Source organism: Anolis sagrei, chromosome 7 (assembly GCF_037176765.1).
Source record: "Anolis sagrei isolate rAnoSag1 chromosome 7, rAnoSag1.mat, whole genome shotgun sequence".
Lineage (NCBI taxonomy): Eukaryota > Metazoa > Chordata > Lepidosauria > Squamata > Dactyloidae > Anolis > Anolis sagrei.
In genome coordinates this window covers 17479290-17505931 of record NC_090027.1, presented here as the reverse complement: position 1 = coordinate 17505931, position 26642 = coordinate 17479290, and the positions used below count along the sequence as shown (strand labels likewise).

General features: G+C 45.2%; 1 protein-coding gene across 1 annotated transcript in view; it reads right to left on the bottom strand.

The window, feature by feature from the left end:
* The window catches only part of ROBO4 (roundabout guidance receptor 4), a 129587-nt gene that overhangs the window by 13067 nt on the left and 89878 nt on the right, over nucleotides 1–26642 (bottom strand). The window contains 3 exon segments of the mRNA XM_067470698.1: nucleotides 5183–5577; nucleotides 20155–20281; nucleotides 20284–20393. Coding sequence (XP_067326799.1) covers nucleotides 5183–5577; nucleotides 20155–20281; nucleotides 20284–20393 — 632 coding nt within the window.

Genomic DNA, 26642 nt, shown 5'->3' with positions numbered 1-26642 from the left:
AAGAATAGGGCTCCACAGCCACATACGGACCCACAAGAATATTGGAAGACAATCATCCTCGGAAAGCGAGGGATCGCCTAAGTAAGTAAGTAAGTAAGTAATTGTCGAATGCTTTCATGGCCGGAATCACTGGGTTATTGTAGGTTTCTTTGGGCTATATGGCCATGTTCTAGAGGCATTTCTCCTGACATTTCGCCTGCATCTATGGCAAGCATCCTCAGAGGTAGTGAGGTCTATTGGAACTAGGAAAAAAGGTTTATACATCTGTGGAATGACCAGGGTAGGAAAAAGGACTCTTGACTGCTGGAGCTAGGTGTGAATGTTTCAACTGACCACCTTGATTAGCATTTGATTGCCTGGCAGTGCCTGGAGCAATCTTTTGTTGAGAGGTGATTAGATGTCCTTGTTTGTTTCCTCTCTGTTGTTGTGCTGTTCTAATTTTAGAGGTTTTTTTTAATACTGGTAGCCAGATTTTGTTCATTTTCATGGTTTTCTCCTTTCTGTTGAAATTGTCCACATGCTTGTGGATTTCAATGACCTCTGTGTAGTCTGACATGGTGGTTGTTGGAGTGATCCAGTATTTCTGTGTTCTTGAATAATATGCTGTGTCCATATTAAATACATTATTATTATTATTATTATCTCTCCCATTGGGGAGACAGTGGTGGGATAAAATTAAGTATTATTTTTATTATTCTTATTCTTTTAGATTACAGAGATCTATCAGGAATGTCATGGTGCAATCTTTGGCACAGAAACATACATAAAAAGTGTACTGTATATTTGAGTGGAGAGTATTTTCAGTTTAAATTTATACATTTTTGAATTTTTCAAAAGAGTATTTTTTAAAAGAAAAATTCATAGTCTGTAGCTGGCACCCTGCACTGAAGTGTATGAATGTGTATCCTAGAACTACAGCGCTTTAACTGTATTAAATAACACTATGTTGGGAATGCACCCATAATAGTAACTCAAATGCAAAAGTTCCATTAAGCACCACCATTGAACAAAGGCGATCTGTTCCACTTGCAATGGGAATGCAAAGAGGAGAAGGATCCCATTTCCCTCCCACAATTGGAAGATAGACCTTGCTGCAAATCCTCTTTTGCTCAATATGGCCACTGGCCATTAAGGTGGGTGAGGAAGGGGCTGTCCCAAATGGTGTTAAGTCTAGTCATGTCTGACTCTGGGGGGTGGTGCTCATCTCCATTTCTAAACTGAAGAGCTAACGTTGTCCGTAGACGTCTCCAAGGTCATATGGCCAGCATGGAGTACCCTTACCTTTTTGCAGAAGTGGTACATATTGATCTACTCACATTTGCATGTTTTTGAAATGCTAGATTGACAGAAGCTTGGGCTAACAGTAGGAACTCACCCTGCTCCCCAGATTCGAACCACCAACCTTTTGGTCAGCAAGTTCAGCAGCTCAGCAGTTTAACCTGCTGTGCCACCAGGAGCCCCTCAAAGGATGTTAGGTAAAGGTAAAGATTTTCCCCTGACTTTAAGTCCAGTTGTGTCCAACTCTGGAGGTTGGTACTCATCTCCATTTCTAAACCGAAGAGCCGGTGTTGTCCGTAGATACCTCCAAAGTCATGTGGCCTGACTGCATGGAGCGCCGTTAATTAGGATGTTACTTAGTTACACATTTATAACTATGAAGTCAATGTAGGGTGTCAATGAATATTTTCTAAGATTTCACATTGCTTTGGAAATATGAAAATCTCAATACTTCTGCCTCATTGCTCTTTCCAAGGTAGTTGTGAAAAAATTGGAGATGGTAGAGGGGCCAAAGGTATGTATCCTTGCCCCCCCCCCCAAAAAACCCACCCCCAATGTCCTAATGATGATTGCCTTGAATGCAAGAAATGGACCCCTGAGATAAAGCAGAGATTTGGCTGAGGGCCCAAAAGACCCATCTGGGTCAAACACGCTAAGCCTTGTTTGACCTTACTACAGTGGCGTGTTTGGAGGAAAGGAGAGTGTGCCTCTTACTGACAAAATCAGGAAGAACTCCAAAGGCATCGGTTGGGGCAGAGGGGGGAGCAAAAAAATATTGCGGCCTGGATGTTTGCTTAGGGATTCTGGGCATGTTTGTGCCTAGAAGCTTTTCCCTCCTTTCTGCATCTTTTAGCTTGCTCCATCAATTTTGTCATTTACGACTCTCAAAGTTTGCTATACAGGGAGAAAGCTGGAAACAAAAGCTTCATTCTCACGGCAACAGAGAATTACTGCAGTGATAAATCATGTTGCACTTTCCTGGCCGTCTGCCTGATTATGAGGAACAGAGATTGAATGGAAGTGCCCAGAACCTGAGCAGCGGATACAAAATAAATCAATTTGTCTGTCGGCTCTGAAGGACGGGGTGCGGATCCCACTTTGGCTACTATTGGATTCCGCTGTCCTGGAGAGAGCAGTCAATTGGTAACATAAAATGATCTCCCACCACCATTTTTTGCAAGTGGCATACAGCTTTTCTCTTGACTTGGTGAGCTAATGTGGCCTCCCATGTTTCTGTAACACAGAACACATGATTATCCTATTGTTGAACAATACTGACTCCTTTACAAAAAATAATACATAAGGTAAAGGTAAAGGTTTCCCCTGACATTAAGCCTAGTTGTGTCTGACTCTTGGCTTAGAATTTCCATTTCTAAGCCGAAGAGCTGGAATTGTCCATAGACACCTCCTAGCTCATGTGGCCAGCATGATTGCATGGAGCACCATTGCCTTCCTGCAGAAGCAGTACCTACTGATCTAATTGATGAGGAGATATTGGAAAAATAGATATTTATTGATTTATGCATAAAATTGTATGTACTTTAAATGTATAGAAAAATCAGGCTCTCTCTGTATAGAAAGAATAGACAAGAAAGCTACGTCCCAGGCACAGCCAAGAGGGAAGGGGACATTCCAGGAGAGAGAGATAAGTCCGAGAAGCAACAGGCTGGTACATCTAGGCTCTAAAGAAGGAGCTTTTTGACAGGTCCAAGTGGGCCCCTTGATTGATGAAGCTATGCTTGCTCTTTAGAAACACAGACACATGCTTTTTGCATGTTAGAAGGTAGAATTTGATGCTAAGATGACGCAGTGAGTGATGTAAATGTATGTAGAAGCATGTTCTTTGTTTGCTTGAACCTGAAATCTATAAAAGCCACAGTCCGCCCCTATTTCATTGCTCTGGTGCTTTAGGAGAGAACTCCTCACCAGGGCCCCAGCTGGAAATAAAAGCCGTGCTTTTTAGACCTCCAGAACTCTCTTTGTCTCTCCTTTCCTGAAACCTTCCCCCTACCATTTCATACTCATATTTGCATGTTTTTGAACTGCTAGGTTGGCAGAAGCAGGAGATAACAGTGGGAGCTCACCCTGCTCCCCAGATTCAAACCACCTGTTGGGACTCAGCCTGTGATTGGACCTGAGCTTGTGCTTGAATCTGTGAATGTGTTTCAGTTTCCTGATGTTTCTGTGTCTGATGTGGGTAATGAGGAGGGAAATCAGTCCCCTGTTACTTCTGATGTGGGGGATGCTGGGACTGACTCTGAGGTGCAAGATGGAGACACTTTGGTCAATGAGTTTCATGCAGACACTGACAGAGAGGGCATATTCTCATGGGAATGTTGCTGTCAGGCCTTGGGAGAAAGGTTTACTCTCTCTGTCTGAGAGCTCTCCAGATTCTAGTTTGGAAAACAGTCTGACACCTGCTAAAGTTAATGAGGAGTCAGATAAGCAGAGTCGGCGGCTGGAGATTAGCCAGAATCGACAAGAGGCCCAATGTATATAATGTATATATCCGAAAGAATTCGTACCAATTAAAGTCAAAGACTGGGGGAAAATGAAACCAGTTTTGGGGATTTAAGGTTTGCCTATAGAAAATCTTGTCAGATCAGGCATCGTTTGGAAACCACGTTCTTGTGCCATGGAAGTCTTGTTCAAGGGATCTTGTTTCTGTGGAGTTTGTTAGCCTTTTGGATTGTCTTTGTGTTTTGCTTGAATCCTGTCTGGATTAATGCTGCTTTGGATTGCCTGTATTTCTTGTGTGGACATTGCTTTGGGTTTCTACTGTTTATGGACTAATTCTTTTTGGAACCTTCTGATTTTCTTACAAGCATTTATTTCTACTGGCTATTTACTAAGCTTTAATAAAAGAAGATTTGATTCTTCACTCTTCGTGTGGTGTGTTTTAAGTCAGAGGGCTTCTTCGGGACCTGGAGTGCAACACTGTCAACCTTTTGGTCAGCAAGTTCAGCAGCTCAGTGGTTTAACCTGCTGCACCACCAGCACGCCCTACTTACCTAGTCTATATAAATAAAAATGTAATGTTTGTTTGTGGGATTAGCATAACTTAAAAACCACTGGATAAATTGACACCAAATTTGGACACAATACACCTCTCAGGCCAACGAGTGACCATCACTCACAAAAACACTGAAAAACACAGCAGAAGGGACTTAAAAAACCGAAAAAGGGAAAAGACACTACAGCGCATGTGCAAAAGACTCCCCCTGGCAAACAAAACACATAATAGCATATCCATACTCTCTTCTGGACCACAGTTCCCAGCATCCCCTAGACTAGGCCCTTTAGGAGAGGAGGATGATCCAAATGCATTGCTTCCAAGATGCAAACTTTCTTCTCCTTGGATTTCTTTGAGAGCATCCCATTCCCTGCATATTTCCAATGTCCTATTCCTGGACAGCAACTCCCAGCAATCCTCCAGCTAGATGGATTAGATAGAGATAGATAGGTAGGTAGATAAATCCATCAGGAGGACTGCTGGGAGTTGTAGTCTAAGAATAGGTAAAGAAGGAAGGGAAGAAAGGGGAAGGAAAAGAAAAGGGGGGTAAGGAAGGGAAGAAGAAGAGAAGGATGGAAGGAGAGAAAGAAAGGACGGAAGAAAGAAGAGAAAGGAGGGAAGGTTGGCCACAGCAATGCGTGGCGGGTAAATTCAGGGGAGAGCAGTGGGTGACTTTTCCAGATATTGCCAAAGTTGCTTTTTTTGACAACGACATCATGGGTCTTCTAACCCAACCAAAAAGTATTGTTTCTAAGAACTGTCCATAGGCACACTGTTGGATTATGGTATGTTTGGGTCAACTTCAAGAATACTTTTTTTGCTTTGTAAACAAACATCTGGACACAGTCCTGATTTACAGATTAGCTGAGAAAAGCAAAAGGATGCTATTACCTGTCAATGCCTTGTCAACCTCTCTCTGAGTCAGCCCAAAACAGAAACTATCGACTGCCACAGCCAGAGCCTGGGCAAAACTGGCATCCATGAGAAAGGAGCCATCGGAAGAGCTGATCAGGCTGCAGCGGGTGCTGGTGCCGTTGTCCTCTGAGACAGAGCCCCATCCATTCACGAGGGAGCCACCCAGCGAGGCTTCGTCTTCACTCAGGCTGGAAGAAGGCGTTCGGCAGAAACTGCGGAAGAACTTGGTGGTGCGACCTCCACCGCTCTCCATGTTGGGGTCGTCATCATCATTTTCAAGCAGCTCTGAGGCCAGTGGGCTGCAAATATAGCCATAGGTATCAGGTGAAGTGAAGGTAGGGGCAGTAGTAGACACGCCATCATTGTGCTGCCTTGAGGGAAAGAGGACAACGCTGGCATTAAAAGTGAACCAACATCATTCCATTATTATTGTGGGCATTCCAAATAATTTAGCCCTGAACTCCAAAAGTCCCTGATCACTGGCTATAGTGGTTAAGATGATGTAAATTGAAATCCAAAATGTCTGGAGAGCCAAATTTGGGGATACCCAATCAAATTTGGGGATACCCAACTTATAAGGCTTCCTCCAACTCTATGATTCTAAGACTATCTGATTAATTCCCCACCTAAAACACTCCAAATGCTTAAAGTTCCTTCTGTTGGAAAGATGCTCCAATCCCAAATACATCACTATTATGGTTGTAAATCTGGAGTTTTGGAGTTCAATACCATCTGCACACATATGATGTCCAACTCTATTACTCCTTTCCACCAGATGCTAAGGAGGCTGTCCAGGTCGTGAACCGGTGCCTGACCACGGTGACGGTCTGGATGAGGGCAAACAAATTGAAGGTGAATCCAGACAAGACATAGGTCCTCTGGTCAGCTGCAAGTCCAAACAGGGTATAGGGTTACAGCCTGTGTTGGATGGCATTACACTCCCCTTGAAGGTGCCGGTTCACAGCTTAGGAGTCCTCCTGGACTCATCGCTGAGCCTACAACCTCAAGTTGCGGTCATGGCCAAGGGAGCTTTCGCACAATTAAAACTTGTGTGCCAGTTGCACCTGTACCTTGGGAAGTCAGACTTGGCCATGGTGCTCCATGCTCTCATTACATCTGGGACAGACTACTGCAACACACTATACAAGGGGTTGCCTTTGAAGACTGTTCGGAAACTTGAAATAGTCCAACGAGAGGCAGCCAGGTTAACAACTGGGGCGGCATACAAGGAGCATACAACTCCTGTATCAATAGGAGTCTAGTGTCTAGATCCAGGGAAGTCATGCTACCTCTCTATTCCGCCTTGGTTAGACCACACCTGGAATACTGTGTCCAATTCTGGGCACCACAGTTGAAGAGAGATATTGACAAGCTGGAATGTGTCCAGAGGAGGGCGACTAAAATGATCAAGGGTCTGGAGAACAAGCCCTATGAGGAGCAGCTTAAAGAGCTGGGCATGTTCAGCCTGAAGAAGAGAAGGCTGAGAGGAGATATGATAGCCATGTATAAATACGTGAGACAAAGTCAAAGGAAGGAAGGAGCAAGCTTGTTTTCTACTGCCCTGGAGACTAGGACGTGGAACAGTGGCTTCAAACTACAAGAAAGGAGATTCTATCTGAACATTCGGAAGAACTTCCTGACTGTGAGAGCCATTCAGCAGTGGAACTCTCTGCCCCGGAGTGTGGTGGAGGCTCCTTCTTTGGGAGCTTTTAAACAGAGGCTGGATGGCCATCTGTCAGGGGTGATTTGAATGCAATATTCCTGCTTCTTGGTAGGGGGTTGGACTGAATGGCCCATGAGGTCTCTTCCAACTCTATGATTCTATGTCAGCTCCATTGTCTGCCTGTTTGCTGCTGGGCACAATTCAAAGTACTGGCTGTGGCCTATAAAGCCCTAAATGGCCCCAGCCCAGTTTATCTGTTTGAACACATCACCCTTTATGAACTTCAGCAAAGATTAAGAACTTCTGTGGAGGCCCTGCTCTCGGTCCCGCCACTATCACAGGTGCGCTTGGGAGGGGTGAGAGACAGGGCCTTCTCAGTGATTGGCCCCGGCTATGGAACTCCCTTCCTGGCAATATTAGATTAGCCCCCTCCCTCCTGTCCTTCAGAAGGACAGTGAAGACCTGGCTGTGGGACCAAGGCTTTGGGGCAGTGCAATGAGCAATACTAGAATGGTGTCCTGAGATGGTTTATAAAGTCGATATAAGTGATTTTAATGTTTGTGTATATTTGTGGTTTGTGTCCCGGCATTGAATGCTTGCCGTATATGTGTTGTGCTCTGCCCCGAGTCCCGTGCGGGGTGAGAAGGGTGTAATATAGATGTCTTAAATAAAATAAAATAAATAAATGTCTGCATCTTCTCTAGTTTCTGCAGGACTTCCAACTTATATGGCTCCCATCCAAGCAAGGATCGAACAGAGGTCTTCTTAGGACTTAGCAAAGCCGCAGTAGCAGCAGGCATCCTCAAAGCATTTCTCTATGCCCATCTGTCTGCCTGGCCATTAAGCCCTTCTGCAAAACACACATGAAATCCCTGACAGATGCAAATTTTCCTGTGGTGGAGCTCTGCCATGGATCTTTTTGGTATTTTAGGGCAAAGTGGAATGCTGCCATTTCCAAATGAGCAGTTCAAGAGGGAAGGGCTGCTGAAACCACTGGCTCTGTTGGAGACAGCCAGAAGGGGAAACCAGCAATACAGAGGTTTTCATTTAATTAGCAATTTGTTTGTAACTGCATTTCAGAGATACATTGTCCCAGTTAAATTGCTAGATCAACCTCAGCACTCATGCACACACAAACCTCCAGTTAGTAAGACCTGCTATGTTTCTTCCTGCTTCATCCTCCTCCTGTTTTCCAGTCTCTGGATAAACTATATCCAGCTTAGTTCTATCTTGAGCAATGGTTCTCAACCTGTGGGTCCCCAGGTGTTTTGGCCTACAACTCTCAAAAATCCCAGCCAGTTTGCCAGCTGTTAGGATTTCTGGGAGTTGATGGCCAAAACATCTGGGGACCCACAGGTTGAGAACCACTGATCTAGAGCAATGTTTCTCAACCTGGGGATCAGGACACCTGGGGGGGGGGGTCGCGAGGGGGTGTCAGGGTATTTCCTGCTACTCGTGGAGGTTCGGTGTGAGGAAGTTTGGCCCAATTCTATCATTGGTGGGGTTCAGAATGCTCTTTGATTGTAAGTGAACTATAAATCCCAGCAACTACAACTCCCAAATGTCAAGGTCTGTTTTCCCCAAACTCCACCAGCATTCACATTTGGGCATATTGAGTATCCATGCCAAGTTTGGTCCAGATCCAGGCATGTAGCCGGGGGGGGGGGGGGGGGGGGGGGGCTTGAGGGGCTTGCCCCCCCCCCCCACAAATTCTCATGGTGGTTTGTGAAAAGGCCTTAATGGTGCATTATTTAAACTGTTATGTTCATTCATATCATGATCTGATCACCATATTCAATATATCCCATATGCATGGGGGTATTGGGGTAACGATACAAAAGGTTTCCTAGGGTAGACCTTCTTTCACTCAGACTGAACCCCCCCCCCCGAAACAAACTCAGCCCCCCCCCCCAAAAAAAAAACAAAATCCTGGCTACGGGCCAAGTTTGCTCCAGATCCATCATTGTTTGAGTCCACAGTGCTCTCTGGATGTAGGTGAACTACAACTCTCAAAATCAAGCTCAATGCCCACCAAACCCAGTATTTTCTACTGGTCATGGCAGTTCTGTGTGCCAAGTATGGTTCAATTCCATCATTGGTGGAGTTCAGAATGCCCTTTGATTGTAGGTGAACTACAAATTTCAGCAATGACAAAATCAATCCCCCCCCCCCCCGCCAACCCCACCAGTATTCAAATTTGCGTGTATTCGGTATTTATGCCAAATTTGGTCCAATGAATGAAAATACATCCTGCATATCAGATATTTACATTACGATTCATAACAGTAGCAAAACTACAGTTGTAAAGTAGCAATGAAAATAATTTTATCTTTGGGGGTCACCACAGCATGAGAAACTGTATTTCGGGGTCGCGGCATTAGGAAGGCTGAGAAACACTGATCTAGAGTAGATTGAAGCATGCCTTTCAAATATCTCAATTTAATAGGGACAATCATATCTTGTTCCATTCTTTCAGGTGCTTTTCAAACTACAAGAAAGGAGATTCCATCTGAACATGAGGAAGAACTTCCTGACTGTGAGAGCTGTTCAGCAGTGGAACTCTCTTCTCCGGGGTGTGGTGGAGGCTCCTTTTTTGGAAGCTTTTAAACAGAGGCTGGATGGTCATCTGTCGGGGGTGGTTTGAATACAATTTTCCTGCTTCTTGGCAGGGGGTCGGATTGGATGGCCCATGAGGTCTCTCCCAGCTCTATGATTCTATGATTCATAACAGCCTCAGGCACTTAAGTGGCTGAGGGGAACAGGAGGGGGTCTGATGCTGTTAGGAATTGTGAGAGTTAAAATTCAAAGCACCTGGAGGATCAGAGTTTGCCCATGCCTGTTCTAGATGATGTTACAAGGATGCTGTTAGAAAGGCAGCCCAAGTGATGCCATTAAGCATAGAGTGTGACACTGAAATAAACAAGCTATTTTAGTGTGGAAATATACATTTTTTCAAGGCTGTGCTCTTACCTTGAGATTCTTCCACCCTACTCATAGAATCTGAGATGAAGATCCCAGGATTTGGGATTCCCATAAACTAAAAATGCCCATGTAATGTGCTGGTAGATGCAGACCACAGCATTGCTTTTACAAATCTCTTCAGTTCCAAAAGTAATTTATCATGTACTTAATACAGTTAATTACTGAGAATCACATGTCCCATTTTTCCCAGCAAGGATACTTTTTGGTATCTGAAGTTTGTCGGATCAACTTATTTTCGCTAATTGAAGCACTTTGAGCGAAAACATCGTGCATCACCTTGTATTATACAATTTTGCAATCTACTTGAGTTTGCTAAATACATGCAACTGGACAATAACAGGATATTGCGAACACTAGGAATATTCCATCTGAACATTAGGAAGAACTTCCTGACTGTGAGAATTGTTCAGCAGTGGAACTCTCTGCCCCGGAGTGTGGTAGAGACTCCTTCTTTGGAAGCTTTTAAACAGAGGCTGGATGGCCATCTGTCGGGGGTGGTTTGAATGCAATTTTCCTGCTTCTTGACAGGAGGTTGGACTGGATGGCCCATGAGATTTATTTATTTACTTCATTTGTATACCGCCATTCTCAGCCCTAAGGTGACTCATAGCGGTTTACAACAAGCAAAAACAAGGCGAACAATCAAGGCAAAAATTCAATGCGACATCAACAAGGTACTTAAAAACAGTTAACACAGAAACAAATTAAATAATTTAACAGTAATAAACATTCAGTGACGTCTCATAACTAGAATCATGATACAAACCTGTCAATCGTAGTTCCATTTCCTGAAATTCATTGCACTGCTTATTCAAACGCCTATTCAAATAACCAGGTTTTCACTTTCCTCCGGAATACCATCCATGAGGGGGCCAATCTGATGTCCATGGGAAGGGCGTTTCACAGCCGAGGGGCCACCACCAAGAAGGCCCTGTCTCTCGGCCCCGCCAGCCACGCCTGTGTTGCAGGCGGGATCGAGAGCAGGGCCTCCCCGGAAGATCTCAAAGTCCTAGTGAGATCTCTTCCAACTCTATGATTCTATGATTCTATGAAATATCCAGTTTCTCTTTCTATATCACATTCTTCCTTTGTACTCAACTTTCATCATTTGGTTCAAACTGAGTTCAAAATGCAAAGTAGTCTGCATTCGATTCTATGGAGGGGGAGAGAAAAGGAGAGGTACCTCACTACCTCTGAGGATGCTTGCCATAGATGCAGGCGAAACATCAGGAGAGAATGCTGCTAGAACATGGCCATATAGCCCAAAAAAACCTACAATAACCCAATGATTCCGGCCATGAAAGCCTTCGACAATACAGAAAAAGAGAGAGTTCTGCCCATTCTCATAGGCTCAAAAAAAAGAAGAAAGAAAAAAAGAAAAGCAAACTGCTGCAGCCTTTCCTGACTTCTGTATTTTTTCTCATTTTGCTATCTTGACTACACTCTGATGTAACTTGGACACACATATCCTGGTCATTCCACAGATATATAAACCCATTTTTCCTACTTCCAACAGACCTCACTACCTCTGAGGATGCTTGCCATAGATGCAGGCGAAACGTCAGGAGAAAAATTGCCTCCAGAACATGGCCATATAGCCCGGAAAAACCTACAACAACCCACACATATCCTAGTTTACATCTGCATTAGAGGTTGTATTGAAATCAGCGGCACTCACACCGGTCTTGATTAACAAGGTTCGTTGGTGTCAACTCCAGTTGGAGCTAAAATGAGTTCCAGTTCTATGCTACTTCACTAAGAGTCGCTCACCATATTGGCAATGCACCCTGCCCGCATAACCCCACTCCCAATGCACTTGGTAATTTTAGATTCCGAACTCAATGGATTAAAACTCTCTCAAAGGTAAACATGCATTTTGTTTCAAACTCCAAAATGTGGTAAGCCAGCCTTACTGTGCTTGAGGTCTCCCTTGCTAATTTTGTTGATTGGGACCCTGGACGCGTGCCCCACAATCCTTCTCAGCCTTGCTATATCCTCCAATTCTGGGCACACACACCTCACACACAATTCTGTTCCATTTTAAGCTCTATCAAATCCCACAAAATCCAAGCTGAACGCAGCAGTTTCTGGTGGAGAGATTTATTGACAGAAGAGCTGAAGCTGGTGAATGAATCTTGGTGACGCTCCAGAAGGATATTCATGTGGTTTAGAAATTCTATTCCTTATATATCTATAGGGTATAATGTATACATGCATAAGTGCTGGTTCTTTGCCCCTCTTTAACCGCAGCTCATTCCAAATCTTCCCCCAAGGAATTAGAAACATTCTGCTGGCAGCCTGAATGAAATTGGCTCAGGATCAAAAACTGTGGTCAACCACATCCTGCCCTAAGGCCTCAAGGTTTCAGGAAAAAAAGCAGTCTAGAATTAAAAGAGGGAGAGGCAAAACGCCCTATGAAAGCCACCTCAGACATGAAATGCATTTATAAAACCTTAGTCGATTGGGGCTCCTCCTCCACAGTGCAGTGGGCCAGAAAAGCAGAATTCAGAAAGTTCCTTTCCATCTCACTACCTCTGAGGATGCTTGCCACAGATGCAGGCGAAACGTCAGGAGAAAATGCCTTTAGAACATGGCCATATAGCCCGAAAAAACCTACAACAACCCAGTGATTCTGGCCATGAAAGCCTTCGATAATACATTCCTTTCCAATGCTATCTCCAGAAGTAATTAGCTAAAATTTAATTATACATTTTAAATATGACTCTTTACCTTCCTACTTTCTAAAAGTAACTCCATTTTTTTTACTCCTGTTGATGCTATAAGCTGCTAACATGTTTTGGAGCATGCAAGGAATCAGTGAGTGTGTGTGTGTGTGTGTGTGTGTCAACTGTAAAATAAGATGCATAAAGCTGATTCATCAGGCAATGCCCGGTGAGCAGACTGAGCCTGGGACTTTTGGTTACTGTTACATTTTGGTTCAGCCTTGAGCTATGCAGGTAAAGAGAAAGAAAGAGACAGAAGCAGAGAGAGACAGTTTGGACTGAACTCTTGCTTCATGAGCTGCTGAAGGAGTTTATCCACATGAGCAAAGAAAGACCATTTTAAATCTCTCATAAAAGGACATTATGCGAGTTGATGCAACTGATCACCTTGTACATATGTTGTTCTGAACTACAAAGAGTAAACTACTTGTTCTTTACTGTTCATCTGCATGGCATATTTTCTTTCTCCAGCATGGCAGTATGTGGGCTGATCAAACGTGAACTACACATGGTTTATTTTACATTACGCCACAACATGAAGTACAAAACTGTTGGGTCTCATCCCTGGACTGCACAAGTCTCTTGTGTCATCAAGTTTCAGACCTCAGTGAGTAGCTAGGCTAGAGACAGGGCTAAGCTAAGGGATTCCTTCTCCCACATTCCTATGCAGGTTTTCACTATAGGGCTTTGTCTTTGTCTTTACTTCTAGCCACTGTCTCCTCTCCTTTGATAACATAGTAATGGAACTATGTGAAGGGACTTCCTTTTCCATTTAAATTGCCCTTGGTTGACCATGAATGGTCTCCATCATTTTCAGACTTCTGCTTTATTTTCTGTCTGTGAGGATACACATTTTACCTCTAATTAGGCAAAATGTAGCTGCATGGACTTTTTACCTTTTACCTTCTTTAGAAGATAAGACTTAGTAAGCTAGTTATTTCCAAGACCTTTTCTATCAAGATAATATTTCTTTTCAAGAAATATTTTTGAACCTAAAGAACCTAAAGTTCTGACTCTGCAAGCTTATCCCAGTTTCTTCACATGTAGGTTTCTGCTGGTTATGAAGTTTACTTCTGGTACTCTGCTATATTTATGGTGGAATCACCCCAACTGAGGGTTATTTTTGAGCCTAACAGCTCAAATTGGCCAACAAAAAATACTATCCTCTCATCCACTTCACTGCTGCTTCAACACCCACAACACAGAGCAAAGCAACAGTGCAAGTCAATTTTGTGTGTGTATAGCTTAGAGTTGCCATAGTCAGAACAATTTGAAGGCACACAGCAACAAGAAGCTCTTTGAACTACAACTCCAATCATCACAGCCATCCATTATGTATTCTATGCATTGATTTGCACTACAAGAAGCAAATTGGGACCCAATACACCTATCAAGCTAATGAGTGACCCTCACTGATGAAAACACTGAAGGGACTTAAAAGCAAAAATACAAAATGACGCTACAGTGCATGCACAAAACCACATATACACATATATATACACACAAAACACATATACACAGACGGGGCCACAGCAACGTGTGGCCCGGAATGGCTAGTATCTATATAAATAAAAATATAATGTTTGTTTGTGGCAGTGGGATTAACATAATTTAAAAACCACTGGACAAATTGACACCATATTTGGACACAATACACCTCTCAGGCAAATGAATGACCATCACTCATTAAAACTCTAAAAAAAAAAAAAGCAGAAGGGACTTAAAAAGCCAAAAAAGCAAAAAAGACACTACAGAGTATGCGCAAAAAACAACTACCCCAGCAAACAAAACACACAATAGCATATCCACACTCTCTTCCAGACTACAGCTCCCAGCATCCCCTAGACCAGGCCCTTTAGGAGAGGAGGATGATCCAAATGCACTGCTTCCAAGATGCAAACTTTCTTCTCCTTGGATTTCTTTGAGAACATCCCAATCCCTGCATATTTCCAATTTTCTATTCCTGGACTGCAACTCCCAGCAATCCTCCAGATAGATTGATTAAATAGAGATAGGTAGGTAGGTAGATACGATGGATCAGGAGGACTGCTGGGAGTTGCAGTCCAAGAAGGAAGAAAGGGGAGAAAGAGGAAGGGAAAGAAAAAGTGGGAGGAGGAGGGAAGAAGAAAAGGAAGGAAGGAAGGAAGGAAGGAAGGAAGGAAGGAAGGAAGGAAGGAAGGAGAGAAAGAAAGAAAAAAAGGGAAGGAAGTAAGGAAAGAGAGAAAGAAAGAAGAGAAAGAGGGAGGGAAGGTTGGCTAGTGTTTAATATTTGAAAGCATGTCATAAAGAAGAGGAAGCAGGCTTGTGATAGAATAGGCCAGTACTCCAGATGTTGCTGAACTACAAATCCCAGTATCCCTTGCTGATGGTCACATGTTTCAAACTCACCCCTACTTGGGGCTGCGTAGACAATCAACAGGCTGGCAAGCTATCTTGGGACAAATCAGTTTCTTCTGTTTCTAGTTGAGATTAAAATTAATCCCAGATGCCGAGTCCCAAAGGAAAAAGTAATTATTGTATATATTTTTGTTCGAATGTGGTTTAGAGCAGCTGGCATCGCTGAGCTGGCTGAGCCTTGTTAAACACCATGGGGAACATATTAAGCTGGCAAGCCGTCGGCTTGCCTAGGATCCAACTGGATCTGTAATTATCTTAGTGGGATCAATGTGCTTCCCGTAAAATCAACTACTCAGTGTCCCAGCCCCAATTACAAAAGTGTAAAGAGTCAGCCTTGAGGGGCATGCCATCTTCAAACTGCAGAGGCAGCAGTTCCAGGCACATTAGCTAATTGTGGCCAGCTATGCTTTTGCTGGCAATGGGACAGACGTGGAGCCCTGTGTTAAATATAGCTGAAGCAAGCATAAGGTGGAACACACAAGAAGACTCCAGTCCATCGCGATCACTCATCTATTTGTGAGGGAGATGGTAAGAAGAGACAGCTGGGGTGTCAGTTTGAGCATTGGACTTATATTCCAGAAGTCGTGGTTCAGGACCTACAGAACTATGAAACCTACTCTCTTTCAGCCTGTCTTATACCATAGAATCATAGAATCATAGAATCAAAGAGTTGGAAGAGACCTCGTGGGCCATCCAGTCCAACCCCCCTGTCAAGAAGCAGGAATATTGCATTCAAATCACCCCTGACAGATGACCATCCAGCCTCTGTTTAAAAGCTTCCAAAGAAGGAGCCTCCACCACACTCCGGGGCAGAGAGTTCCATTGCTGAACAGCTCGCACAGTCAGGAAGTTCTTCCTCATGTTCAGATGGAATCTCCTCTCTTGTAGTTTGAAGCCATTGTTCCGTATTCTAGTCTCCAGGGAAGCAGAAAACAAGCTTTCTCCCTCCTCCCTGTGGCTTCCTCTCACATATTTATACATGGCTATCATATCCCTACATTATCTGATCACTTTTAGACTCGCTGCGACTCTTAACCTCCGCAGGGGTGGAGGACAGATTAAAATGGTCCGCCCTAGGAGACTGATGGATCCGGACGGTTTCCTGAGGAATCTTGGGGTTCTTCCTGCCTTGGAGCCTGGCGATTCTATCGACGCCTTGGTAACTCTCTATAATGGGGAGATGTCCAGGGCGATACATACGATCGCTCCCGAACGCCCCATCTCGTTGCGTCGTGACAGGCCATCTCCCTGGTTCACCGGGGAGCTGGCTGTGATGAAGCATACGAGAAGGGGGCTAGAGCGCAAATGGAGGAAATCTCGGGTCGTCTCTGATCGAGCACGGGCTAAAGCCTCTCTTAAGGCATACTCCGTGGCTATACGGGTGGCCAGGAAATCATTCACGACCACCCGTATAGCGTCTGCAGCTAACAGATCATCGGAGCTGTTTCGGGTCGTTGGGGAACTCCTCCACCCACCTGTGGTGGAGGAGGTCACTGATGACCCAGCAGCTCGGTGTTGCAATTTCGCACACCATTTTGCAGGTAAAGTCGCTCAGATACGCCTCGAGCTCGACTCCAATTCCATCGCAGTGCCAGAAGAGGTGACGGAGGCACCTGCTTGTGCATCTTTGTGGGATTCTTTTAGGCTTGTTCTTCCTGAAACCGTAGAGGAGGTTCTTGGGGCTATGAGGGCGACCACCTCACCTCTAGACCCATGCCCATCTTGGCTCATTAAATCAGCCAGGGAGGGGTTGGTTGATTGGTTTGTGTTGATTGTCAATGCATCGTTGGAGCAAGGGATTTTTCCATCTAATCTGAAACTGGCTGTGGTTCGTCCACTCCTCAAAAAAGCTTCCCTTGACTCCACGGTGCTGAGTAATCACAGGCCAATCTCCAACCTCCCTTTTCTGGGTAAGGTGCTGGAGCGGGTGGTCGCCTCCCAGCTCCAGAGCTTTTTAGACGATATCAACTACCTAGATCAGTCACAGTCTGGTTTCAGGCCTGGTCATGGCACTGAGACAGCCTTGGTCGCCTTGGTGGATGACCTCCGCAGAGAGCTGGACAGGGGGAGTGTGACTCTGCTGGTTCTCTTGGACATCTCAGCGGCTTTCGATACCATCGATCATGGTATCCTTCTGGGTCGTCTCTCCAGGATGGGCCTTGGGGGCACGGTTTTGTCGTGGCTCCAGTCCTTCCTGGAGGGACGAACTCAGATGGTGAAGCTGGGAGACGCCTGCTCTGACCCCTGGCCTTTGACCTGTGGGGTCCCGCAAGGCTCCATTCTGTCTCCCATGCTTTTCAACATCTACATGAAACCGCTGGGAGAGGTCATCCGGAGTTTTGGAGTTGGGTGCCATCTTTATGCGGATGACACATAACTCTACTACTCTTTTCCACCTAATTCCAAGGAGGCTTCTCGGGTGCTGGACGAGTACCTGGCCGCTGTGTCGATCTGGATGAGGAAGAACAAGCTGAAGATCAATCCCGACAAGACAGAGGTCCTCCTGGTCGATCGTAAACTGGATCGGGGTATAGGGTGGCAACCTGTGTTGGACGGGGTTACACTCCCCCTGAAGCCACAGGTCCGCAGTTTGGGTGTCCTCTTGGATTCTTCGCTCACACTTGAGGCTCAGGTGTCGGCGGTATCCGGGAGGGCCTTTGCACAATTGAGACTTGTGCGCCAGCTGCGACCGTACCTCGTGAAGGCAGATCTGGCCGGGGTAGTCCACGCCTTGGTCACCTCTAGAATGGATTACTGCAATGCGCTCTACGTGGGGCTGCCCTTGAAGATGGCTCGGAAACTTCAATTGGTCCAGCGGGCAGCAGCCAGGATGCTAACCGGGGCTCATTATCAAGAGAGGTCTACCCCTCTGTTTAAGGAGCTCCACTGGCTGCCATTTATTTTCCGAGCCCAATTCAAGGTGCAGGTGCTCACCTACAAAGCCCTGAACGGTTTGGGACCACCCTACCTGCGTGACCGCATCTCCATCTACGTACCCACATGCTCACTCCGATCATCTGGGGAGGCCCTGCTCGTGATCCCACCCACGTCGCAAGCGCGCTTGGTGGGGACACGGGACAGGGCCTTCTCTGTGGCGGCCCCCCGACTTTGGAATGCCCTTCCAAAAGATCTCCGACAGGCCCCTACTTTAGCAGTTTTCAGAAGGAACCTAAAAACCTGGCTGTTCCGATGTGCCTTCTCAGATTAGGAATCCCCCATCCCAAGTCCTAGAAGCACTTTAGTACAACCGATGTTACTGCACACCATACCTCTGATCCTACGTTCCTCCTGCCATTTCAGCACTTTAACCCCTGTACCCCATTGCGCCGGCTGAACCAGTTTTAATAGTGTCTTGATGTAGTTATTGTTGTTATTTTGCTTAATTGTTTGATTTGCTTTGCTTATTATTGTGTTATGTTTTATTGTATTGTGTTTTGTGGCTTCGGCCTGTGTAAGCCGCATCGAGTCCTGCGGGAGATGCTAGCGGGGGTACAAATAAAGTTAATAATAATAATAATAATAATCCCCTCTCAGCCTTCTCTTCTTCAGGCTAAACATGCCCAGTTCCTTAAGCCGCTCCTCATAGGGCTTGTTTTCCAGACCCTTTATCATTTTAGTCGCTCTCCTCTGGACACATTCCAGCTTCTCAGTATCTCTCTTGAATTGTGGTGCCTAGAATTGGACACAATATTACAGGTGTGGTCTAACCAAAGCAGAATAGAGGGGTAGCATGACTTCCCTAGATCTAGACACTATGCTCCTGTTGATGCAGGCCAAAATCCCATTGGCTTTTTTTGCCGCCACATCACATTGTTGGCTCATGTTTAACTTGTTGTCCACGAGGACTCCAAGATCTTTTTCACACGTACTGCTCTCAAGCCAGGCACCCCCCGTTCTGTATCTTTGCATTTCGTTTTTCCTGCCAAAGTGGAGTATCTTGCATTTGTCACTGTTGAACTTCATTTTGTTAGCTTTGGCCCATCCAACTTTTCACAGCTGAAAACTGGGACTCATGTAGCAAAGTAAAATTAGAGTGTAGTCAAGATGGCAAAAGTTTTAATGAAGGAGAACACAACCTGCAGCAGTTTTCTTTGGCCTTAGCATAACTTCTGCCCCCTTCTTAACCTTCTTACTGATTTAATTGAGTACAGACTACTTTTGACCTTGAATTTGGCTTGCAGTTTCCCCTAAAAGATTGTTTTCCTTTGGTCTCCAGATTTCCAGCAGTGGAGACGGGAGTAATGAAAATCGTTCACACCTAGAATGCATATTTACTGCATTCATATTTCCGGAGTATTTAGCCCCCTTTCCTTGGATGCTTAAATTCTGTTTTTTAAATAGTCAACTGAAGGTTTTCAGCAAATGCAATGCAAAAAAAAAAAAAAAAAAAAAAGGGAGCCAAAGGAGAATTTAATGTAGGGAATGAACATCTTGGAGGAAACGTCACATCCCAATTTGACAGGGACAGTTCTGAGTCTGTTTCCCTTTTTCCATCAGTCCACTGCTTTTAAAATGTCTCTATTTCTCTCCCCATTTTCCCCTACTTCACTCCCCGAGTTAAATGTCCAAAAATAGTTTGCACTATTGTCCAAAGTGGGAGTTTTTTCTCCCACCCTGGGCATTCTAGGTAAAGGTAAAGGTTCCCCTTGACATTAAGTCTAGCCATGTCTGACTCCGGGGGGGGGGGGGGGGGGGGACCTCAATTTCTAAGCCAAAAAGCTGGCATTGTCCATAGACGCCTCCAAGGTCATGTGGCCAGCATGACTGCATGGAGCACCGTTACCTACCTGCCGGAGCAGTACCTATTGATCTCACATTTGAATGTTTTCTAACTGTTAGGTTGGCAGAAGCTGGAGCTAACAGCAGGAGCTCACCCTACTCCCCGGTTTCAAACCACTGACCTTTCCATCAGCAAGTTCAGCAGTTCAGCGGTATAAGCGGCTGCACTACTGGTGGCTCCCTGAGCATTCTACAGATATATAAATCCCACTTGCCTAGTTTCCAACAGACCTTACAACCTCTGAGGATGCCTGCCATAGATATGGGTGAAATGTCAGGAGAGAATGCTTCTGGAACATGGCCATACAGGTCAGAAAACTCACAGTAACCAATTTGCAGTCAACTCAGCAGAGCGGAGGGACAGCTTTTTCCAACAGGCTTGACTAAAAGCAAAATAAATTTACCTATGATGTTCTCCTTCCTCGCTGAGCTCCAGGTACTCTGCCACATCTTCTGGGGTGAGGACTGTTTCCCTGTCTTCATCAAGTGATAGAGAGATGGAGGCTGCAGAAAGGTGGCTGTATGGCAACGTGGAATGGTCTGGCTTCCTTCCAGAGACTTACTTGGCGCTTGCTGGGAGTCTTTGTCCTGGTGCTGGGATGCCCGATCCAGGTCAGGATCCAAGTAGCAAGTGCAGGTACATCTGTCAAGCACAGAAACATCCCATCACACATATTGTGAATGATCCAAGCAACAATGTTTGTCCTATAACTGAATCACAGGATGGTATGTTGTATCTGAAGCTAAAAATCATTCAGGAGCAGCCTGTGTTAAAAGCCCCTGATGCAGAACGGGCTGTGTTTGATCTTGGAGGAGAAGAAAGCTGGAAAAGATACAGCTTGAAGAGGTAAATAGCCCTTTCTGGGCTGGAAAGAAGAAGAAGAGGAGGAGGAGGAGGAGGAGGAGGAGGAGGAGGAAGCTGATGAAACCCTGGATCAGCCAGGCATGTAGCGGGGGGGGGGGGGGCTCGGGGGGGTTCAGCCCCCCCCCCCCCGAAATTCTCATGGTGGTTCGCGAAAAGGCCTTACTGGTGCATTACTTAAACTGTTATGTTTATTCATATCATGATCTGATCACCATACTCAATATATCCCATATGCATGGGGGTATTGGGGTAATGATACAAAAGGTTGGCTAGGGTAGACCCTCTTTCACTCAGACTCAGCTCCCCCCCCCCCCCCCGGAACTCAGCCTCCCCCCCCGAAACCCCACTGAAAAAAATGCACACACACCCCACCCCCCCCCCGAAACGAAATCCTGGCTACAGGCCTGTCCTCAGCTGTTGCCAGAAAATCGCACAGACGGACTACAGAACAAAGGCACAACACTATGGATCAAATGATTAACTGGAACTTATGTCACAAGTGGAGCCCCTAGTGGCACAGTGGGTTAAACCCCTGTGCCGGCAGCACTGAAGAGGGACAGGTCGCAGGTTCGAATCTGGGGAGAGCGCGGATGAGCTCCCTCAATCAGCTCAAGCACCTCATGCTGGGACATGAGAGAAGCCTCCCATAAGGATGGTAACACATCAAAACATCTGGGCGTCCCCTGTGCAATGTCCTTGCAGATGACCAGTTTTCTCACACCAGAAGCAACTTGCAGTTTCTCAAGTTGCTCCAGATACAACAAAAAAAATGTCACAAGTACCCACCTACCAGCAGTAAATCATAAACCTGCAAACGTAGTGGAAAATGAACACGCAAAAATATTGTGGGACTTTTGAATTCAGGCTGACAAAGTTTTGGAACACAATACACCAGACATCATGATTGTGGAAAAGAAAAGGTTTGGATTAATGATGTCGCCATACCGGGTGACAGTCACATTGAGGAAAAACAACAGGAAAAACTCAGCCGTTATCAGGACCTCAAAATCGAATTGCAAAGGCTCTGGCATTAAGCCAGTACAGGTGGTCCCAATGGTCATCGGCACACTGGGTGCCGTGCCAAAAGATCTCAGTCGGCATTTGGAAACAATAAACATTTACAAAATCATGATCTGTCAACTGCAAAAGGCCACCTGACTTGGATCTGTGCACATCTTTCGAAAATACATCACACAGTCCTAGACGCTTGGGAAGTGTTCGACTTGTGATTTTGTGATACAAAATCCAGCATATAGATCTCATTTGCTGTGAAATACTGTGTTTTTGTGTCAGTAGAATCATAGAATCATAGAATCAAAGAGTTGGAAGAGACCTCATGGGCCATCCAGTCCAACCCCCTGCCAAGAAGCAGGAATATTGCATTCAAATCACCCCTGACAGATGGCCATCCAGCCTGTTTAAAAGCTTCCAAAGAAGGAGCCTGCACCACACTCCGGGGCAGAGAGTTCCACCGCTGAACGGCTCTCACAGTCAGGAAGTTCTTCCTCATGTTCAGATAGAATCTCCTCTCTTGTAGTTTGAAGCCGTCCTAGTCTCCAAGGAAGCAGAAAACAAGCTTGCTCCCTCCGTCTGTGGCTTCCTCTCACATATTTATACATAGCTATCATATCTCCTCTCAGCCTTCTCTTCTTCTGGCTAAACATGCCCAGCTCCCTAAGCCGCTCCTCATAGGGCTTGTTCTCCAGACCCATAATATTATTATTAATAATAATAATAATAATAATAATGCTGTGTACTAATCTTGTTGTGTTTCTAATAATAATAACAAGTAAAGGTGGTCCCAGTGGTGATCAGCACACTGGGTGCAGTGCCTAAGGACCTTGGCCAGCACTTGAAAACAATCGGTGCTGACAAAATTACCATCTGTTTGCTGCAAAAGGCCACCCTACTCGGATCTGCACGCATTATTAGCTGATACATCACATAGTTCTAGACACTTGGAAAGTGTCTGACATGGAATCCAATACAAAAGCCAGCATAGTGATCTTGTTTGTTGTGTAATAATCTTGTTGTGTATCTAATAATAATAATAATAATAATACTTTATTTGTATGCCACCTTGTCTTCCCAAAGGGACTCATGGTGGTTTCCAACATGTAAGGCAAATATTCAATTGCCAGAAAGACTACCTGCCTCATGAAAAAGATATCTTTACCAATTTGATTTGAATCCCTTCAGCTCTGTCTTTTCACCAAAGACCTTCCTTCCTTTTTAGTTCAGCATTAATGAACTACAATACAGGGGCCTACAATGAAAAGGGCTGTATGTATTATTTATTTTGTGTGCTTTGAATTGCTAATGTTTTCAAAGCCGTGTCTTAACTCCCTTGATGTGTAATGCTTTTTAAAAACTTTTGTTGTTCATATTGTTTCAGATGTTCTGTTTTGTGCTGATATTGTAAGCTGCTTTGAATTCCATTTAGGAGAAATATGGGATAACAAGCAAACAAACAAATAACAGAAACCAGTTACTTTATGGGCTTTAGAACTAACTGCAACAAATTATTTTGAAACTAACTTTCCAAGTTTTGGTGGCAGACTATCTAGGGCCAACCCAACGTGTATTTCCTGTGCATGCACTTACTTAAAAACAAAAGAGAAGACTCCTATCCTCTCCCTTTTGCTTTTCTTTTGTTATTGTGTCAGAAGCAACTTGAGAAATTGCAGGTCGAAACACCCAGATGTTTCACCATCCTGTGTGAGCCTTGTCTCGTGTCCTTGGGAAGTCTGACTTGGCCACAGTTGGTCCACGCTCTGGTTACATCAAAATAGACTACTGCAATGCACTCTACGTGGGGTTGCTTCTGAAGACTGTCCAGAAGCTTCAACTAGTCCAATGCTCAGCAGCAAGGTTGCTCACTGGAGCTGGATACAGGGAGCGTACAATGCCCTTGTTACGCCAGCTTCACTGGCTGCCTATTAGCTTTCGAGCACAATTCAAAGTGCTAGCTTTGGTCTATAAAGCCCTGAACGGTTCTGGCCCAGTTTACATGTTTGAACGTATCTCCCGCTACGATCCACCTAGGACCCTGAGATCATCCAGGGAGACCCTGCTCATTGTCCCCCCATTATCGCAATCACGTTTGGTGGGGACAAAGGACAGAGCTTTTTCTGTGGTGGCCCCTCGGCTGTAGAAATTAGATCTGCTACATCCCTCGACTTTTCGGAAACAAGTGAAATCCTGGCAATGGGATCAGGCCTTTGTAGATTAGGTTGACCTGCTGACGTGACGGCTTTTATGGAACTGACTGACTACTCCTTGGACAATGACTTAAACTGGCGACTGTTGACTGTTTGATTGTTTTTATACTGTTTTATACTGTTTATACTGTTTTATTGCTATATTGTTATTTAAATTGTATATTTATTTTTTGGCTGTGGGCACCATGGGGTGCCTGTTTGTTAGCCGCCCTGAGTCCCTCTGCGGAGGTCGAGATAAGAGGGGGTTGTTGTTGTTCATTCGTTCAGTCGTCTCCGACTCTTCGTGACCTCATGGACCAGCCCACGCCAGAGCTCCCTGTCAGCCGTCACCACCCCCAGCTCCTTCAAGGTCAGTCCAGTCACTTCAAGGATGCCATCCATCCATCTTGCCCTTGGTTGGCCCCTCTTCCTTTTACCTTGCACTTTCCCCAGCATAATTGTCTTCTCTAGGCTTTGCTGTCTCCTTATGATGTGGCCAAAGGACTTCAACTTTGTCTCTAGTATCCTTCCCTCCAATGAGCAGCTGGGCTTTATTTCCTGGAGGATGGACTGGTTGGATCTTCTCGCAGTCCAAGGCACTCTCAGCACTTTCCTCCAACACCACAGCTCAAAAGCATCTATCTTCCTTCGCTCAGCATTCCCTAAGGTCCAGCTCTCACATCCGTAGGTTACTACAGGGAATACCATGGCCTTGACTATGCGGATCTTTGTTGCCAGTGTGATGTCTCTGCTCTTTACTATTTTATTGAGATTGGACATTGCTCTCCTCCCAAGAAGTAAGCGTCTTCTGATTTCCTGGCCACAGTCTGCATCTGCAGTCATCTTTGCACCTAGAAATACAAAGTCTGTCACGGCCTCCACATTTTCTCCCTCTATTTCCCAGTTGTCAATCATTCTTGTTGCCATAATCTTGGTTTTTTTGATGTTTAGCTGCAACCCAGCTTTTGCGCTTTCTTCTTTCACCTTGAAAGAGGGGGTACAAATGACCTAAATAAATAAATAATAAATAAGCTGGAGCTGACAGATGGGAGCTCACCCTGTCTACGGATACAAACTGCCGACCTTTAGTTCAGCAGTTCAGCCAGCACAAAGGTTTAACCCATTGCCCCACCACGGCTCCTCCCTCTTGCCATAAAAGTATTTAATTATGCATTAGATTTCTATATCTCGTATTTTCTTCAATATCGAATTCCACTTCTCCCCCATTTCATCATCACATCAACATAGGAAGGATGGCCAGGCTAAACTTGTGCATCAATGCCTCAAGGTGACACAGTGATTTTCATATTTCAATTGGAATGAAACCTGGGGTCCCACAAATCTCAGGTCAACAAATTAGCCCTGACACCACAGAGGTCTACAGAATGGCTATAGTAGCTTACGACATTTCCAGGAAAGTGCCTCTACCCTGCTGTGTTTCCACTTCAAATGCAATAATGGAGTGCATCCTGGACTGGCAGGAATCCAGTTTCCCAAGTGACTCTTTCCTAGCTGTGTTTCCATCTCTTGCACCTCTGCCACAATGTCAATAAATGAGCCAAAGCAGGGAGCTCTTTCATCATTTCTTCAGTGCCTTCTCTCCACTCCCTGCTTCCCCTTCTGCTGCCAACTCCGGAGGGTTTCTGATAACACTTGACTCTTGCATGTAAATGGATGTTGCCTGCCACCTACACATTAGACTCCTCTTTCTCCTCCGGTGACAAAGTGTGAAACACTAAAGGAGAAAGAAACAAAGTGCTTCCACACCTACTGATGGCCAAAGGTGACTTTTGCAAGGCTGTAGCTCAGTAGCAGAGCACATGCTTCGCATGCCAAAAGTGTCAAGTTCAATCCTTGGCATTTATGATGACAACAATGTACCTGGGAGCAAATATTTCTGGAACAGAACAATCAGAAGACAATATTCTTGCTCAGAGGTGGAGAAATAGCCCTGAATAGCCTATGGGAGCTTCCTAAACATCTAATTAACCGTTCTATCTTGTCTCCTGTATATGTCATCAGTTGGGGACCCTTGCCCCAGGACCAACTGCTGCTCTGGGCCAGAGTGAAGAGAGAGGGGGCCAGGGGACAGGTCCATATTGTCTCCTGCATATGTCATCAGTTGGGGACCCCTCTCCCCCCAGCACCAACTGCTGCTCGGGGCCAGAGTGAAGAGAGAGGGGGCCACGGGACAGTTCCATCTTGTCTCCTGTAGATGTCATCAGTTGGAGACCCTTCCCCCCAGGAACAACTGCTGCTCTGGGCTATAGTGAAGAGAGAGGGGGCCAGGGGGCAGTCCCATCTTGTCTCCTGCATATGTCATCAGATGGAGACCCCTCCCTTCTGCACCAACTGCCACTCTGGGCTAGAGTGAAGAGAGAGGGAGCCAGGGGACAGTCGCATCTTGTCTCCTGCATATGTCATCAGCTGGAGACCCCTCCCCCCAGTACCAACTGCTGCTCTGGGCCAGAGTGAAGAGAAAGGGGGTCAGGGGGCAGTCCCATCTTGTCTCCTGCATATGTCATCAGCTGGAGACCCCTCCCTCCTGCACCAACTGCTGCTCTGGGCCAGAGTGAAGAGAGAGGGGGGCAGGGGACAGTCGCATCTTGTCTCCTGCATATATCATCAGTTGAGGACTCCTCCCCCCAGCACCAACTTCTGCTCTGGGCAGAGTGAAGAGAGAAGGGGCCAGGGGACAGTCCACGTTGTCTCCTGTGCTATGCTAATAATATGATATATAATATATTGTATAAACATATAATATTTATAATATTATAATGTAATACAATATAATACTAATAATAATAATAGGATATTATACTTACAT